We start from the raw sequence: 18,525 nt of genomic DNA on the forward strand, positions 1-18,525 counted from the left end.
TCATACATGTGTTATTTTATGCACGTGTTTACAGTGCATGAGTGATCATTGCTGCTACTGCTGCTGCTGCTGCTGCTGCTGTTGTTGTTGTTGTTGTTGTTGTTGAAGAGGAAGAATAAGACAAACGAGGCTAACGTAAACTACATTTCCAGATCGGAACAATCCAGTTAGGCCTACATTCTGATTGCAATGCATTCTGGGTGCATTTACACCTGCATTAGGTGAGTTCTTCCTGATGGAGGTGAAATATCCAGATTACAGATAATACAGGTGAATATGTTCATCTGCAATAACTTTTACTGGTGCAGGTTCAGGTTCAGGTGTCAAAGTCACTCTCCAGGTTTATATGTGTTTCCTCTCACCTTTACCTTTTAATATCAGTCAGTCTTATTGCTGCCTGATGCTGGCCCACCTGTGGTCCCTCTCTCCCATATAAACTGGTCTAAACACACTTGTGATTTATTGATTGATTTTATTTTCACAATGTGCCCAACCCTCATGGGTTAATAAAACACCAAAATTACAGTTGCAGTAGTCAAATATGTCACGTTTAATTTCATTACAAGGATTATTTTACAGCTCAGTCTTTAAATATTCTGCTTTCTTCCCCTGAACTTGAGAAATTAAATTTGCTAAAAAAAAGGTTCCCTTCCCGAAGCACAACTCAAGTTTTTCATATTCGTCCAACCAAAAGAAATCAGCATAAATTTACGATATTTTACTAAAAAGTACACCTTCAATTCATCATAAACATGGCAACAAAACAAACAAACTAAAAAGGAGCTACTTGGTTAAATTTAAGGTTTTAGTCATGACAGTAGCGAGCCGCTAAGGACGTCCATCCGGCAGACTGATGGTTGAGACCATCCGGACAGAAATAACGTAACAATTATTCAGTTAATTGTCGTCAGATTTATTAGCTAACAGACAATCGTGTTTCCCAGAGGATGAAACCTAATGAATTAATCCTACTTTACTGTTTTTCTTGTTTTAGTGTTATTAATCAGATTTTATCACTTGACTCTTTAATTTTATATACTCACTGTTTTACAAATATTCACACCTCTGTGTGTTTATATAAGCCTATATTTATACGTATTATTATGCATACTACTTCCTGTTCATTAATTTGCCCTTACTTTCTAATTTACTTTATTTTATATGTATGCTATATTTTATCCCTTATATTAGCTTGCACAGTTTTATGTTTAGATTCTTGTTTTGTTTTTACCTGTGTCATATTTTTCCTTTTTTATATATAGATGTATTTTTTTTGCATTGTTGGACTGAATCTGAGAGACAAGATTTTCAATGCCTGCGGCTTACGTACTTTAAGAACTTGAATGTGAACTTAATTAATTAGTTTATTTATTTAGTTAGGCGTTTCTGTTAAATTTTACCATAATTAAATTATGGCCAAAAATGTGTTTTGTGAGGTCACAGTGACCTTTGACCACCACATCAGTTCATTGTTGAGTCCTTGTGCCAAATTTGAGGAAATTTCCTCAAGAATTTGTTGAGATACAGTCGCAGGGTCACAGTGATCTTGACCTTTGACCACCAAAATCTTATCAGTTAATTCCCGAGTCCAAGTTGACATTTGGGCCCAGTTTGAATAAATTCCCCCAAGGCGTTATTGAGACATCATGTTCATGAGAAAGTTACAGACGGACGGATAACCCAAAAAAATAACACCTCCAGCAACGTCTTTCATTGGTACGGCGGTTTAAAAACAGTTGTTTTTACAGTAAAAAAACAAAAACTGTCAGGACATTATAGGCTTCTTCTGATTTCACGGTTTCAGATTGGAGTTTAATTCCATATTTTACTGTACAAACACGTTTTTACCGTAGAAAGAGACACTGTTTTGCCATAAAATTGAAATATCATTAGCATGTAGAGTGTTAACCTTGATGATCGTTCAGTGGGCGTGGCTTATCCAGACAGGAGGAGGGGCTTATCTGATCAGTCCACGTCCACTGAGTCAGACCGCAGACGCTCTGACCAACTGTGAAGAAGCAGCGGACTTTGGACCAGGCTTTTTTCCAGTGAAAGGGTTGCTATGGTGTCGATAGAGTGGTTGCTAGGGGGTTACTAGGTAACTTTCGAGGACCGGTGTGTCCGTCCCATCAGTGGATCCTCTGACAGCTAATGGTCAACACAGAATCAATCTGTCCTTCTGTCTGTTGTTCAGTTTTGGACTAATGAAAGATTTATCTCTGAGTATAACATGAAGTGAAATAAAGTTTAATAACTAAAATGATATTTTTCTCTTATAAAAGTAAATAACAATTTAAAGAATAAAATCACAGATACACAAAATAGATCACATAGAAGTCACAGTTTCTTTTTTTTTTCTCAGTCAAAGTAAAGCTGTAAGAGGCTTTGAATTACAGCAGCATTTACAATTTTAAAACATCTTGAAATTGTAGGTTTTTACAGACTTTTTGTTTTTGGACACAGAAACAAGAATTAGGAATAGTTTGACATGAAAAATAAACAGCAGTGAGATGAAAATAACTCACGGGTGAAAAATATTTCTCTTTTGTCATTCAAAGTGAAGTGAAAAAAACAGCAGAGCAACTTGCTGTTGAATAATAATTATTCCATTCTGCAGGTGTGAGTGTGTGTGTGTATAAAAGGTCAGATTTCCCTATTCATACACAGAGTGAAGCAACCACTGAAAACTCAACACACACACACACACACACACTAGTGTACGTCAGACAGCAAAACCTCCTAATTCTTGGACGGCTCATTATGGTTATACAATCTAAATAATTGTGATAAATCTACTAATTATGATTAACAGCAGAAGTACATAAACACATTACCTACACTGGATTATAACTCACTAGTATATAGTTGTAAGCAGATGCAGCCTACAGTGAGTGTTTTCTAATGTGCAGTAACTTCTCCAATGAAGACATATTTTATATTGTCACAGCTATAAAGTGTAAAGTGTCACCAAACCCCTTGAGATGTATCGTCATGATTTTAAGGCAGTCCCAAGAAAATACTAACATAAAAAAACAGAAGACAGAACAGCACAAAACATAACACAACTGTGATGCATTGGAACAAATAAAACAGTTATTTTAATAACTAAAACAAAAGCAGTGTCTCTTTTTTTATGTCAGATATAATGAGATGTGCAGAACAATGTGTGGATTTAAAGTCAATTCAGATTCAATCAAAACTATTTATTCAAACTTTCTAGAATTACCTGAAACAAAGACAACAAACCTTTGGCAAGTATCAAAAATGAATAAGCCTTGTTCAGATATTTTGGTTGGTTTGCTTTACATTCAGATCAATGAAACCTTTAAATATTTGGATGAATGTGTTTATCAGCAGCTCTATCATTGCAGATCCAACAGTCACTAACTCAGAGAAGATGATCATCACTGATGGTGTTTGGTTTCTATCTAGTGGTTAGATGCAGGTACTGCAGGTAAGAGCTCAGGTCAACAAGTCACTGCACACATTTACTGTCTGTCTTCTGTTCTTTGAGGTAATACTTTATCTGGGTGTGTAATGCGTTGAGTTTGTTGGGAGTAAAACACATTTTGATGGTGGTGTTGTGGGTTTTGTTGCTGAAAGGATATTCGACTGTAAATCACGGTGCACAAATGAAGGATGTGATGGATTACAGTTCACTCAAATTGTATAAATATGATTTCACGTGATGAATAAATTGAATTGTTATTCCAGATGTTGTTTACAACATACAAGTTATAATAATAATAATACCAATATTACTTACTACTACTATCATCATCATCATCATCATCATCATCATCATTATTATTATTATTATTAGTAGTAGTAGTAGTTTCTTTTTAATTACATGATTAATTAATCTATTTATTTATTTATTACCAACCTGTTTTTATAAACACAGTATTAGTTGCTCAGCCGGTGCATATGGTCCTAAACTTTAACTTGTAAGTTAAAAATACATTTTTTTGCTAAAATGCAGTAAAAGTAAGAAAAATGTCTCTTCAGACAACAAATTTTTAAACAGTAGATTATATTAAGTACAAAAATACCAATACTAATGTCATCTTTAATAAGGTGTTGCATTTTTTTTAATTAAAAATCTTAATCTGAAAAATAAAGTAATTGCCAGCCAAATGTAATGAAGTACTGAGTGAAATTTTGTCCTCTGAACGTAATAATAATAAGAATATAATAGAATAGAAATACTTTTGTTACAGCAGCAAATAAGTGAGCAGCAACTGAATACAATACTTGTTAAAAAGGCAAAAATAATACAAATATATATACAAAGGAGGGCATTTAACATAGAATAAAATAGAATAGAATAAAATAACAATAACAATAATAAAGATAGGTACAGTATGCACAGAGAACAAACAAACAAAGCCAAAAAGATTAAAAAGAGCAATAAAAAAAGAAGAAAAATATGCAGAAAGTGAAGATGAATGTGCAAATACTATAATAAATAATAATAATAATAACGACGACTCAGAGAGAGGTCTATGGCGACAAAAATGCAATATTTTTGCTCGAGAAAAAGATGCATTTCTTACTCCCCGTCAGTGACCGTCCTGTGTGTGCTGCCTCAGCCCGGCAGGTGTCGCTGTTTCTCCACCGCGGCCCGAGGACACGCCCCCTGTCCTCCCGCTGGTTTCAGGAAGCGGAAGCAGGAATATTGGAGTGTTTTCAGAAAAGTTTGGACAAGTTTGACAGTTTTGGGAGCAGAGACACGAACTGCGGAGAAACATGACGGTGAGTAACTGCACCCGCTCAAAGTACTGCGAGTAGTACTGCTTATTGTACTGATAAATGAGTACTGCTGGTGTCATTAGTCTGAGGAGACACGAGTTTAGGTTTTTTTTTGTGTTTTTTTTTTTTTACTGCTGTCAGTCCTGTCCTCCTTGTCAAACAGAGCAGGAACAACTGAACAGGACAAACGAGTTAGTCTGAGCTACAAACAAAAAAATCCGAAAGTTTAATGGACACAAAAGTTAGTCTGAGCTAAAAAATCAACAAAAAAACGAAAGTTTAAGCACACGTGGATTTAATGATGGTGCATATTTTTATTTTTAATTCAACAGAACAGCAGATATTTAAAGTTAAAGTGGTTAAGATTAATTGTACAATATGTGTTAAAGCAGGACAGTGGTGGAAAGTAATATATTGTATGGTACTATAATACTGTATTTAAAACTACTGTGCTCTTGTACCACGTTGAGGACTTGCATGCTTCCTGCTACTACATTTTATAGAGTAATTATACTTTTTAATTTATGAAAGTGGTCTTTGGCTTAGGAAGAGGCATACAACATCAATAGTTGTGTTTTGTATTTATTTTATTGCCGGTTTTTAAAGAAAACATGTTTTCTCTGAAAAAAAAATCACAAAAATTACACCATTTATCATGACCGAATACTGTGAAAAACAGAAATCATTATTGGATTTTCAAATTTCTGATGGTCCTCAGACACATCATGTGGGACCATCAGGAAAAGAAAAAAGCTATAACCAAATCTAGGCTTAAAATAGTGATATTTTATCAAAATCCCTTTATTCTTTGTGTCTTTAAAATTTGGCCAAAGGTCAACAGTTTGCACAAACTAACCAGCATGCATGACGAAAAGCCAAAGTTAGGCTGAGCTAAAAAACAAACAAAACAACAAACAAACAAAGGACGTGGATTTTTTTTTAAGTCAACAGAACAGCAGATGGTTAAAGTTTAAGTGATTCAGATCAATTGCACAATATGTATGTTGAAAGTAGCGAAATCTAATTGGCTGTACTATAATACTGTATTTAAAACTATTGAACCAAAGTGCAATGTGAGGTACTTATATGCTGTCTTCTTGTACAACTACATTTTTGAAAGTAATTTAACTTGTTTATGAGAGCGGAGGATGTGGTGCAAAATTAATTTAAATGGTTGTATATATATATATATATATATATTTGACTGTAAAAACCATCATAATTACACTATTCATCATAGCGAAACAGTCAAAACAGAAATTATCATTGGATTTTCATATTTCCAGCAGTCGTCTTCGGACGGATCATGTGCGACGAATGTTTCTGTCAGAAAACAAAAACATAATCAAATCTAAACTCAGTGGTATTTAATCAAATTTACTTTATTCTACATATCATTAAAAATTTTGGCCAAAAAAACCCTGCTTGCACTAAGTAACCGGCATGCATGACGTAAAAGTGAGTAATGAGAAACAAGTGCTTTTTTCAACCCCCGGACTTCTGCGACAGCTTTTCACTTTCAGTCACTGTCAGTTTGACAGTTTGAAGAACTCTGACAACTAATTTATGGTGGAGGCAGGGTCATGCATTTTATGTCACTTAGGGAGGCTCAAGCAAACATATTTTAGCCTCAGGGAGGGTCAGAATAATTAAAAGAAAATAAGAATAAATAAAGTAGAACAATAAATAAATTAATTTAAATAATTTAAAAATAATTATATAAAAAATTAAGAACAGTCCCTTACAAACTAAAATTTTTGTGCACAAACATAAGAGCTTGCAAAATCTGATGTTTTGATGTCAAAAATTAAAGTACTTAAAAGTATATTCAAGTACAAGCTCAATTGTTTATTCAGTGATTTTAAAGCAAAAAACATTTTAAGGTTGCGCAATTAATGGAATATTAAACGGGATCAGGATTTTGTTTTCCCACGATTAAATGAACATGTTTGACTTTGATACAGACGTTTGAAATTTGTGCTGCATTTATAAACACTGCTTTCATTTGGTAGCATTATGTGATGGCGGATATAATTTTAATTAGCCTGTATTTTGGGCAGAATTTTACTAATATTTTGCTCATAGGTAATGCACTGGTGAAGTAAAAACCTTATTTTAAGTTTTATTTTAATGCAAAGATATTTTATTAAGCAGGCATGTAGGACAACGTGGACGTTAAAGCAGTGCTCTGATTTTTTTGTTTTGTTTTTTGGAAAATAAAAATAATTTGTCCCGAACGAAATAATCGTGGTTGTCATCTTGGCCATAACTGTGCAGCCCTTCTTTAATTTCATTTAATTTGTACTTTTCTATCCATTGATCAGTTGAGAAAATAATAAGCAAATGAATCCATAATGAAAATAATTAATGGTTGCATTCTCATACAAAACAGTTAGAAAAAACAGCTCCACCTCAGCCAGCTACAACAATAAAATCCTGCTTTTAATAATGCATGAGTAATAATAGAGAGTAATAATAATAATCTAGTCATATAATAGTACAACAGTACAGCACTGAAGAAAAAACAACTGCTTTGCATATGTTTCACGACTGCTGTGAGGATACAAGTACAGTCTTTGTTAAGCTTCAGGGTCGTCCTGCAGTTTACTATAACAATGATGTAACAGTGATCTAAACAGGCTCTGCGTCCCACGTCTCCGCTGTTAAAGTCTGTTTGTGGTGGGCGTACATCACTGTCAGTGAGACGAAGGTTCAGGTTGCAGGAAACAGACTCTAAGTGCGATTTCATTCATGCAGTCGTGACCTCAAAGTCTGGTTTCTGTCACACAGTCAGTGGGTCATCTGCTCTCAAAGACGTTTCATTTACGATGATATAAAGCAGAGAAAAGCAGAAAATCATAACATATTTCTCTCATTTATTGCAAGAGTGCCAGAAAAGAGTGGAGAAGTATTTAGATCCTTTACTAAAATAGAAATACTGATGTCACATTCTAAAAATACTCTGTTACAATTAAAAGTCATGCATTTAGCTGAAATTTGTAAGTATAATCAAGAAATGTATATAAAGTAAAGGTACTCAGTGCTTATGTTTCTGTTCTATTACATATTATATCATAATATTATTATCACTCATATGGTTAGATAAAAGCAGGTTTTTACTGTTCTCGGTTGAAGTAGAACTAAGTTTTTAAACCATTTTCTATAAAGGAAAGATTATTTTCATTATTGATTAATCTAAAAGTTATTTTCAAAGTTAATTGATTTTTGAAAATAGTGATAAACCATGAAATGTTTCTTATTTTGGATTGATAAATGTACCCTTCTAATCTATTTATATTTTATATATTGGTATTTTTTGTTATATTTTACACCTTACCGATATGTATTTGTATACTTAGTTTATATACCCTTTGTATTTTATATTTGCTACATATTTTCTTTCTCTTCTTTGTTATTTTAGTGCTTGTATATTGCATGCTTTTTTATCTGCACTCCTCTGACTTTGTATTGCAACAGCTGCACAGCAGTTTCCCTTGGGATAAATTATTAATTATCTTATCTTCAGTGTTTTTTAAAAAATGTCTTTTGGACCTCAAATTTATCAAATGATGAATTAAAAATAGGCCTGCAAAATAAAGCAGTAATATATAGATATTGTGATATGAAACTAAATATAGATTTCGGTTATTGTAATGTCGTGTTATTTCTTTCCTGGTTTGAAGGCTGCATTACAGTGAAGTGCTCTATTATGTCTTCACCCACTTCAGTCATTATATCCAAAATATCATCATGTAAATATTTTTTGAACGCACCAATAATCAACCCTACAATACTCTCAAAATATCTATATTTAGATTTTTGGTCAAGAACATTATGATATTTGATTTTTTAACTAATTACAGTAAAATAAGGAAAAGCAGCAAATCCTCACATTTCAGTGACTGACACCATGAAATGTTTGTTTTTATGGCTTGATAAATGACTATTATATGACTAATAAAACTATTATAAAAGTAGCTGTTGATTCATTATGTTATTGGCAGTTTCAGGGCTGATTTGGTGATTTGAAAATCAAAAGTAGCCTCGATGCAGAGGTTAAACCTAGCTAAGTTTGGTCAGACATTGAATGCCTCTGGAAGTCTAGGTCACTTAAACAGCATATAAATGACTGTATTTCAGTGTAAATAAGGTCCTTAATACACAAATTGCATAGGTGTTAATGTGGTTACATTATGAGGAGCATTGTGTAAGATGTCGGGGGATTTAGGGGCATCTAGTGGTGAGGATTTCAGATTGCAACCAGCTGAAACTTCTCCTGGTTAGAATTATTTAGGAGATTTTCACCATCAGCCAGTTTATCCGTAGAGGTCTCTTCCTCTCCAAAAAGAACACATCCGGTGATTTAAACTGGTTAAAATACTGAATAAAACAGTCAAATCAGTGTTTTTCCAATGCAAAAAGGCTGCTTCGGTGGCTGACCTGAATACATAAATGGCCCTATCTGTAGTCAGTGTTTGTTTTGTCCGTTCTGGACTTCTGCAGAAACACGGCCGCCTTTGTGGACGAGGATCTGTTCCCCATGTAGACATAATCGGCTAATTTTAAGGTATTTCATTCTAAGGTTATTCTTTGCTCCAGCTTTTAAAGTACTTAAAAGTATATTTAAGTACAGCTCATTAAAAAACAGCCTTTTTTCTGTGTCATCTGTAAGAATAAATTAAATATTTCTGGGTTTGGGGACTGTTGGTACAACAAAACAATCGATAAGAAGTCACCGTCGACTTTAGATTTTTTTTTTTATTATTGTCATTTTCTGACTTTTTATGGACAAAACAACTATCCTTTTTTAGATATTTTGATGCTTTTCTCCTCTATGAAAACTAGTCTCCATTGAATCCTTTGATAACTGCCAGAATTCAAACTAAACACAGCTGCTGTTTTCTGTAAAGAACGATACTACAAACTCTTTATAGTCTCATTTAAGCCTACAGGAGTGTTTGATGCTCTTTTATGTGAACGTACAAAAACAAAAAAGACCATTTAATCATATAAAAATGAAAAATAAATAAATAAACAAATTATGAAGGTAATAAAATTTAAAAAAATGATAATTAAATAAATAAATAAAATGAAATGAATAAATAAATAGGTGGGGAAAAAGGAAAAATGGGGGGTAAGTAGATAAAAATTATGAAAAAAATAAGGGTAAAAAATAAGTTAAAAAAATTACATTCCGTGGACAACACAGCATTGGATCAAAACATACACGCACAGACAATGGGCGGCTACTAGTCACACTACGGTGTGTTTCTTAGGAGTGTTTGATACTTAAAGACAGAAGTTGTTTTGAAGGATGAATTTAGAGAGCTGAGTGACTAATTATAGCCGAGTGTTAAAGACTTTGCTGCGGAGGACTTCCTCTGTGCACGCTGTGTTGTTGTTTTTAATATTCAAGTTTGTTTTGCATGTACAAGAGAAATCTAAAAATACATTGATCCCTGCCTCCCATCTCTCTCTGTCTGTCGTTCTCTTTCAGACAGGAAGTTGTTCTGTTATTCATCCTAAACACTTGTTTCCTGTTTCGCACGTTCTCATTTAAATTTGGCCTCATGCTCCTCTTTTTTCCTCCCTCTTCCTCTCCATCCTCCTCCTCCTCGTCCTATAGTCATTGACTTCATATAGATTTTTATATTTTTACCCCCCCCCATCACCTCGTTTTGTTATCTTTAGTCTTATTTTAGTACATGACTTTGTGACTGTTGGCTGTTTTTAGCAACAATGTTATCTAAATGACCTATTACTACAGTTCAGTTTGTGAACAGCGTAACAGACATTCAGTACTTCCTCATCAGTAAATTGTGATCTTGTTCCTGTTGGTATCAACGGTCGGCTGATAGCCGGCTGCCGGGGTTCAGCCGGCGTTTTGCCTGTGAGACTCAGCTGAGGGAGTTAGGCTACTGCACAAAGAAATCAAACAGCTTATAAACTCCTAATTTGTTGATTGTTTTTACAATTAAGTAGCAGATTTTCATACTGCAGACAGCAGAAGTAGAGACGTTTTGACATTTTACTAATCACTTATATATTATGATTAGTAAAAGTACTGTCAATTAATTTTCTGTTGATTGAAAAATTGATAATTAATTTGATTATTTCAGGTCTTCAGAAGTTTTTTACTGTGCTTATGAGCGCAGAGCTTACAAAGTTCACTGTCTGTAAGGATTTTCTGCTTTTAATCTGATTTTAAGTCATTTTTAATTTAACATTTTTGGTTTTTGAACTGTTTTATAAACAAAACAAGACTTTTTTTGATTAATTTACTTATCTGGTTAGACAAGTGGGTTAGAAATCTACTTGCTTTATTTTTTTTATCACAAAACATCAAAGACTAAATTAATTTGTCATGAAAAACAGTTGAGTTTCGTCGGACTTGGTCTCAAACCTTCAGCAAAAATAGTTCGATTCGGCCATGTCCTGTAATGCCACCCAACTAAAGTCCTGTTTCTAAGATAATTAAAACGCTCACTTGTAACCTCAGCTCATGAACTCTTATGTTTACCTGACGCAATTTTCTCACAACTACACAATCAGTACTGTGCATGTGCAAAGTTTAGCACCAGCTAAGATGGCTCACTCTTGCGCGATCATCAGTACCGGAAAAAACAATGAGTTTAAATTTTTTTCGGTAGAGTTGCTAAATTTACTCGTCCAATGTGGCATTTTGCTTGTCCCGGCCAATGGGGCAATCTTTAGGCCTATTTTTGAGCCCTACATATGTAACGCCACCTTGGGCTCTCAGAACTACTGTAGAGCATACAATTTTTTTACATTTCATAAACTAAATGAAAAATAGATTAATCTAAAAACTAACTGACACAGTTGATAATGAAGATAATCATTATCTACAGCCCTAAAAGTCATATCTAGGAAATGTGTCTTCCCGTCTTTGTAAAAACTCGTTCCAAACTTCAACACTGACTGATTTCAGTCCAGCACTGACAGTTTTTAGAGATAAACCACGTTCAAAGCCTGAAATGAACACCACGCGTTCCTGCTGATCATTTTCTGCATCATTCATCAGTTTTTCGATTTAGCTCCTTTCATCCAGGGAGCCTCCTGTTTCACTTCATTTTTGTGACAAATCACCTTGCAAAGACTTGAAGTGTGTTTTAGACGGATGATTTATCAAAGTCAACATTTACTCATCTTATTTTTGTTTTGTTAAAGTAATGTTATCATTGTGTGGGAGCACTTTGGAAAACTCCCAGTTGGTGCATTGAGGGACACTTGAAATCTGAGGGATGAGCTGCTTAGAGAATAACATAAAACATGATTACTCACGTCAGACTCATAACTCGCTGATGATGAGTTTTGCGTCACTAACTTTTGCTGGTGGATGGGCGGAGAGCTTTGGGCCCTCGAGGTATAGGGGAAAACAAACACTGTTAATCTGCACACATTACCCATACCGCAGGGACACAGACTTTATTATTAATTGTCAAGTTTCCCTGTAAGTAAAAGTAGCAAGACCAAACATTAGAAGTTATCTGTCACAAATACAAAACCTGCAATAAATGAAACACAGAGGTATTGTCAAGTATCATCAGTACTGTTATTTTAAATAGTGTAGTCTCTTTGATGATTACTTAATTTATTTCTGACTTTTGCATCAATGTGTAAACAGTAATTTGTGTATTATGCATCATTATTTTGTGAACTGATCATATGGTTTGTCAGTAAAATAAAAATCATAATCTGAAATTCCAAATGTTAAATAAATGGAGTACGAAGCTGTAATTAGGAATAGCCCGATCAAGTTTTTTGTGCCCTGATTAATATTGATATAGAGTCTGATTTGATACTCTGATGAGCTACAACTTGAAAATGAGATAACATAGAGACTAATTCATTGCAAAAGAAATGTTTTTTTTTGCCAACGATGCTCAGAATACGTAATACTAATAAATATATAGCCCTACATTTTAGTAGCATGTTTATTAAACATGTATCTGACACATTTATATAACAGCTGGAACTACTAAATATAGCACATCTTGTGACCTTTTATGAGCTACTTGATCTAAATACCAAAGGCTCTGATTCAAAACTAACAAATGCATGAATGATAATTGATGACCGTTAAAAATGAAAGTTCATCTGGTTGAATGCCACTCCCAAAATTGACATGATGGGATCAGGTGATTGTTTTAAGAGAGTTGTTGGAACTACAAACACGGAGTCCACTTGTGGTTGTATGTTGACGTTCGAGAGCTTCTTCTCTTATCAACAATCTTTGAGTACAGAAACCTGATGACTGCCAAGTTTAGTTTTACCTGTTATAAAGTTAGTCAAGGAGAACTAACACTGCTTAAGTTAAAAAAAAACATGGTTTTATGAATACATTGTTATAAGTAGAAATCATGAATTCAGAATATTTCTTATGCAAAAATAAAGTATTACCAGCAAAATGTTACGTATCCAAACTGAAATTCAGTATTCTTTATAAAGAATGGTTCCTTTCAAAGGGTCATTAGTATCAGTATCAGTATCAGTATTATTAATTATGTTTTATGAGTAACAAATACATGCAAGAACATTTTAATGTTGTAGTTTGCCAGTGTGTTGCCAATTTTAGTTACTTTGTACCAGGTAGATCAGTGCTGCAGTTCTCCATCATATCTTATAAGCATATCATGGTTTTTATGTAAAAGTAACTAGCAATTGTAAGTGTCATATAGCTCAAATATGGAGTAAAAACTACAGTATTCCCCTGTGAAATGTAGTGGAGTAGAATTATAGAGTAGCATAAAATGGAAATACCCAAGTAAAATACAAATACTTTAGAAAAATGTACTTAAATAGACGAAATGTATTTAGTTACTTTGCACTAGTGGTATTTTTTATAGTGTCCTTTCCTTTCAGTTTGTTCTTGTCGGGGTTAAATTTATTTAAAAGAGCTCAGCACTGGATTTTTTTGGCTGCTGTGTTCGTGCGTGTGTGTTTGTGTGTGTGTAATCTCAGTTGGTCTCAGTGTGGGTAACTCAGTCATTAATAATAAAGGCCACTTCTCATCTCACCACAAAACATCTCCACTTTGTTTCATCTTTTCAGGTTGGGACACACAACTATTTATTTAGATCTCATTCAAAGAAATGAATCATTAGTGGTTAGCTTTGTTGTTTGTTTGTTTTATTGTGTCGGAGTGATTTATGCATTTCATGGTCTGTGTCTTTGTTTGTAGCTCGTTATATCTATGTACTGTATGCCTCTGCTTTGCATGTTTGAATTGGGGCCAAATAATGCTGCAAAATGTGCTATTTAGTGCATGATATTCTCCATTTTATTGCTTTGCATGTCATGTATTATATGCTTTTGTGTTGCATGTTTTAGGCAGTATCTGTCAATGCCATGTAATTATATCCAATATTATTGCTTTGCATGATTATAAAATATTTCCATAACTGTCATTTTTGTATTGTTTTACTCTTTTTATTATGACTTTCATAACATCTGCTAAGGGACTACAGATGAAACGAGGCCCTTTGAGCCACTCTGCCAAATTTAGAGCAAAGTATATTCATGTGTACTGTTACTGTTTAAATAGATGAGCCTAATTTCCTCATTCTCTCTCTAGGTGTGTTACCTGTTACTGATGTTGCTGTAGAGTTGTCAGTCTCCTCTGACTGACCTCAACCAGACACACAGACAAGCAGATATGAAGAGTGGATCTGTGGAAATGGACACCAGCACTGCTCCAGGTGGGTCATCTTACTTGAACAATGTTAGCTAAATGTAATAAATAATAGATAATATAATAACGGATGAATTGTTGGAACAATTTGTTAAAAGTAATGTATAAGCAGTTTGAATAATTAGTTAAAAGTAACCTATAAACAATTGGAATAGTAAGCTAAAAGTAACAAACAGTTAGCTAAAAGTAAAGGAGAAGCAGAATAGTTAAAGTAATAAAGAGATATTTGGAATGGTTAGCTAACAGTAACAGATAAACCGCTGGAATTATTAGTTAATAGTTATGGACAAATAGTTAAAATGGTAAGCTAAAAGCAATGTAGAAACAGTTGGAACATTCACTGAAAGAAACTTATAAACAGTTGCAATATTTTGCCAAAATTAAAAACAGTTAAAATGATAATCGAAAAGTAATTGAAAAACATTTGCTCGCTAAAAGTAGTTGACAATCAGTTGAAATAGTTAGCTAAAAATAATGGACAAACAGTTGAAATGATTTACGTTAGCTAAACAGAACAGAATACAGTTGGAAAAATTTGCTTAAAGTAACGGACAAACAGTTGAAATAGAAGTAACGGTTAAGCAGTCGGAATGGATTGCTAAAAGTAACGGATTAACAGTTGGAATCATTTACTAAAAGTAAGGTAAAAAAAAAAACGTTTACAGTTTAAATAACTTGTCAAAAGTAACTGATAAACTACTTAGAATAGTAAGCTAAAAGTTACGGAAGAACAGTTAAAATTGTTAGCTTAAAGGTAGAAACAATTAAAAAAGTTAGCTAAAAATGAACAGATAAACAGTTGGAAAAATATGCTAAAAGTAGCGTATTATCAGTTAAAATAGCTAAAAGTAATGTTTTTATCATTGGAATAGTTACCTTAAAGTAATTGTTAAACAGTTGGAATAGTTAGCTAAAAATAATGTATAACAGTTGGAATAGTAAGCTAAAAGTAACATACATTGTTAAAATAGTTAGCACAAATAACACAAACAGTTAAAATAATTAGCTAAAATTAATAGATAAACAGTTTAAAAAATAACTTAATGTAATGTTAAAATGATTAGCTAAAGTAACGGATAAGCAGTTTGAATGGCAAGATAAAAGTAGCAGATTAACAGTAAAAATAGTTAGCTTAAAATAACATGTAAATATTTGGAATACCTAGCTGAAAGTAATACATAATCAGTTGGAAGTTAGCTAAAAGTAATGGACAAATGATTGAAAGATGCAGCTTCTGACACTGTGTAGTGGGAGGCGTATGAGTGCAAACAATACAGTATCAACATCTAATTTAAATAAAATCGGAAAACATATTTGGAACATGTTAGCAAAAGGAGTACTTCATCTGACTAACTTAAAAAGGCTATGAGTCACTGGTTTTAAAGACTTTGTATTGTTTGATAGCGCAAATTTATTCGTCAAAGTTCATCAAAGTTGAACCTTAGGGGACTCGGGTTATATATTTATCTTACTGCTACTCTGAGTCTTTATATATCGGAATTCAATTTGATATTAAATTGTCATCAGTGCTGGGCCCTTCGTCATGTCTTTATTGTTCCTTATCAAAGTGGTGATTGAAAAGAACAGTTTGGTGACCTAGATATGCAGTAGAGCTGCACAGTATGAAAACAAAATCACTACAGCAGAAACTGCATTTGCAATATGAGTTGGGGTGTTACTGGTAATGGTTATTTTTGCATTTTGCATGATGATGATGATGTGTTTTTTGCTTGAGTCTGCACCAAACAAGCATGTTCCCTTATGTATAGAACATGATTTGTAGGCCGGGGCATTTCTGTAGCACCATAGTGCTTTGTTTAAGTTATGAAATATTTTATCTTTATCAAAAATTTGCAGCTCTTACGATTTGGATAATATTTTGATAAATTGTGCAGCCCTAATACGCAGAGGAGGACTGATGTGTGCGACCACTCAGCTGGACTCACCTGCTGTGTTTGTTTGTAATCAATCAGTTGTAGTTTCTGTCTGTCAAGTTGAATACCTGCCAAACCTGATTGATCACTTCATAGTAGTCAGGCTGTCTAAAAGATTGTTTGCTTGATTGATCCTCAGATCCCAGAGTGCAGTCGGACTGCAGCTTAGCGTGTCTGCGGCGCCGGGCCTGGGCCCAGAGCAGAGACTCCATCTGGCAAGAATCAGAGGGAGAGAGCTGTGGCCCCGAGGGGTCCCAACAGAGCCAGAGGGATGGAGAAGAGCAGAGAGAGAGTCCCTCAGAGGAACCAGGTCAGACTGAGCTCACCAGTGTTGTAACTGGGGATACTTTAACAATTTCCAATGGTAACTGTCTTCTTAAAAAGCAAAATATTCACATTAACTGTACACTCAAACCAGTTCAACCACTTAAAGTCAGTGTTGAATACAGCGCATTATCAGACGTTTTTATCTTATAACAGTTATGTAAGTATCACTGTATGTTGGTTGATAAGAAACAATAATATGCAGGGTAGAAAGAGAGATGGAAGAGAGTGTGTGCTGTAACTTAGGAACAGTAGGTGGGTTTCCATAACATAACAGATTTGCGCAACTTAAGTGATATTTTTGAAATGTCAGTAAAACTCAGTTGCAAGAATGTGTGTCCATTGAGTGATAGTGTGCGATTTCTCTTGCAATAATATTCCAAGAAGCATGGCGATGGATGTTCAAAACATTAGCAGGTTTATTTCTGTTGCAGCCAGCGCACTATCCGTTATTATTTCCAATCCAAGGTGACTTAGGCGTCCGAGTGATTATGGAAAGGCAAGCCCCTTATAGGTGGGAGCAGCCACATTATGAGGGATTTCTGGGAGGTGATAGTTCAGGTTTTCACAGAGGAATTGTGGATTGAAAAGGATGATCTGCTCAACTTTTGAAGAGTTATGCGATGCAATAACACCTCTGGTAGCACCTGCTGCATCACGCCCGAGGGAGCCAGTTCCTACTGATAAGCGCATAGCCATCATGTGACCTGTAAAACAGAAAAAAAGTGTTTCCATTGCAGTTTTGCGAAATGTGGCTATTTCAAATTGCCTGAAATACCACCTAATGCATGTGTAAAAAAAATTTTGTTGCAAACAGGAGTTTTTCATTCGAAATTGACTTGTTTCCATTAGGCGTATTTTGTGTCACAATTTCAATTTGCACAACATTAGGGTTAATGGAAACCTGCCAAGTGTCTCCATTACAAAGAACACTGACAGTTTTAGTTTTGGTTTATTTTTGATAAAGTAAAACACATACTGGTGAATTTGTTTATTTTGGATTTTTGAAATTCTTGAATATCGATGGTTTTGTATCGTGTGGCTCCAAAAACTCAAGCTCTCATGTCGCAGTGTTAAGCTGCAGTTCCTCTAATGTCCATTAAAAAACTGACCGTATTCAAGTGAATGGAGGAAAAAAAAAAACAGTTTCTTTTTTTTTTTGCATACGGTATCAAGATATTATGAAAGAAGAAGGAAAAGGTGTAATGTACGGTGGGCGGACAGAATGGATAAATTACTATATCATGGAAATCAAGCATAACTTAGTATCACAACATAAGTTGGGTTTCCGTTCAAATGCAGCGCTAATTTGAACCAAATTTCGGAAAACTGACAAAAGAAAATTTACATGCCTTCACATGCACTACTGTTATGCAAATATTGGGAGTTTGTTCAATAAGGTAAACATCAGGTGGTGCTTACTCTCCAGTCAGGTGCCACTGCACAGGAGAGCACAACAAGATGACCTTATTAAAAGAGCATCAATCAGACCTCAAGCAAAAGAATGCAATGGATGTATTACTATCACAGACTGTATAAAAAGATGGATGACATGGTGGATTTCTCACCCTTACACCTGTCCCACCAGTTGCGAGCAGCGCCATTGATTGCAAGCTCACTAATTGGCACTCATAGATGTCAATAATGACGTCAAATTCCCTTTAAATAAGATTAAATAAGTAATTTAAACGAACATTTGCACATGCATCAGGGTGATCAGAACTACCTCGAGTGACAGAAACCATCTTTAATAAAAAATGTATATACGTGCTTTGAGTTTTCAGTTTGCCACGCGTCCCATCC

The 18,525-nt window shown here is 34.3% G+C and overlaps 1 protein-coding gene across 8 annotated transcripts in view; it reads left to right on the top strand.

The window, feature by feature from the left end:
- Nucleotides 1-4,648: 4,648 nt before the first annotated feature.
- The window catches only part of itprid2 (ITPR interacting domain containing 2), a 52,008-nt gene continuing 38,131 nt past the window's right edge, over nt 4,649-18,525 (top strand). For all 8 annotated transcript variants that reach the window (XM_088083510.1, XM_042494377.2, XM_088083513.1 and 5 more), the window contains exons 1-3: nt 4,649-4,755; nt 14,348-14,471; nt 16,538-16,708. In XM_088083510.1, the coding sequence (XP_087939636.1) occupies nt 14,429-14,471; nt 16,538-16,708 (214 nt within the window). In that variant the 5' untranslated portion in view covers nt 4,649-4,755; nt 14,348-14,428. The remainder of the gene's footprint in view (nt 4,756-14,347; nt 14,472-16,537; nt 16,709-18,525) is intronic.

The sequence above is a fragment of the Plectropomus leopardus genome, chromosome 10 (assembly GCF_026936395.1).
Source record: "Plectropomus leopardus strain MGB_pleo_1.0 chromosome 10, ASM2693639v1, whole genome shotgun sequence".
Taxonomy (NCBI): Eukaryota; Metazoa; Chordata; class Actinopteri; order Perciformes; family Serranidae; genus Plectropomus; species Plectropomus leopardus.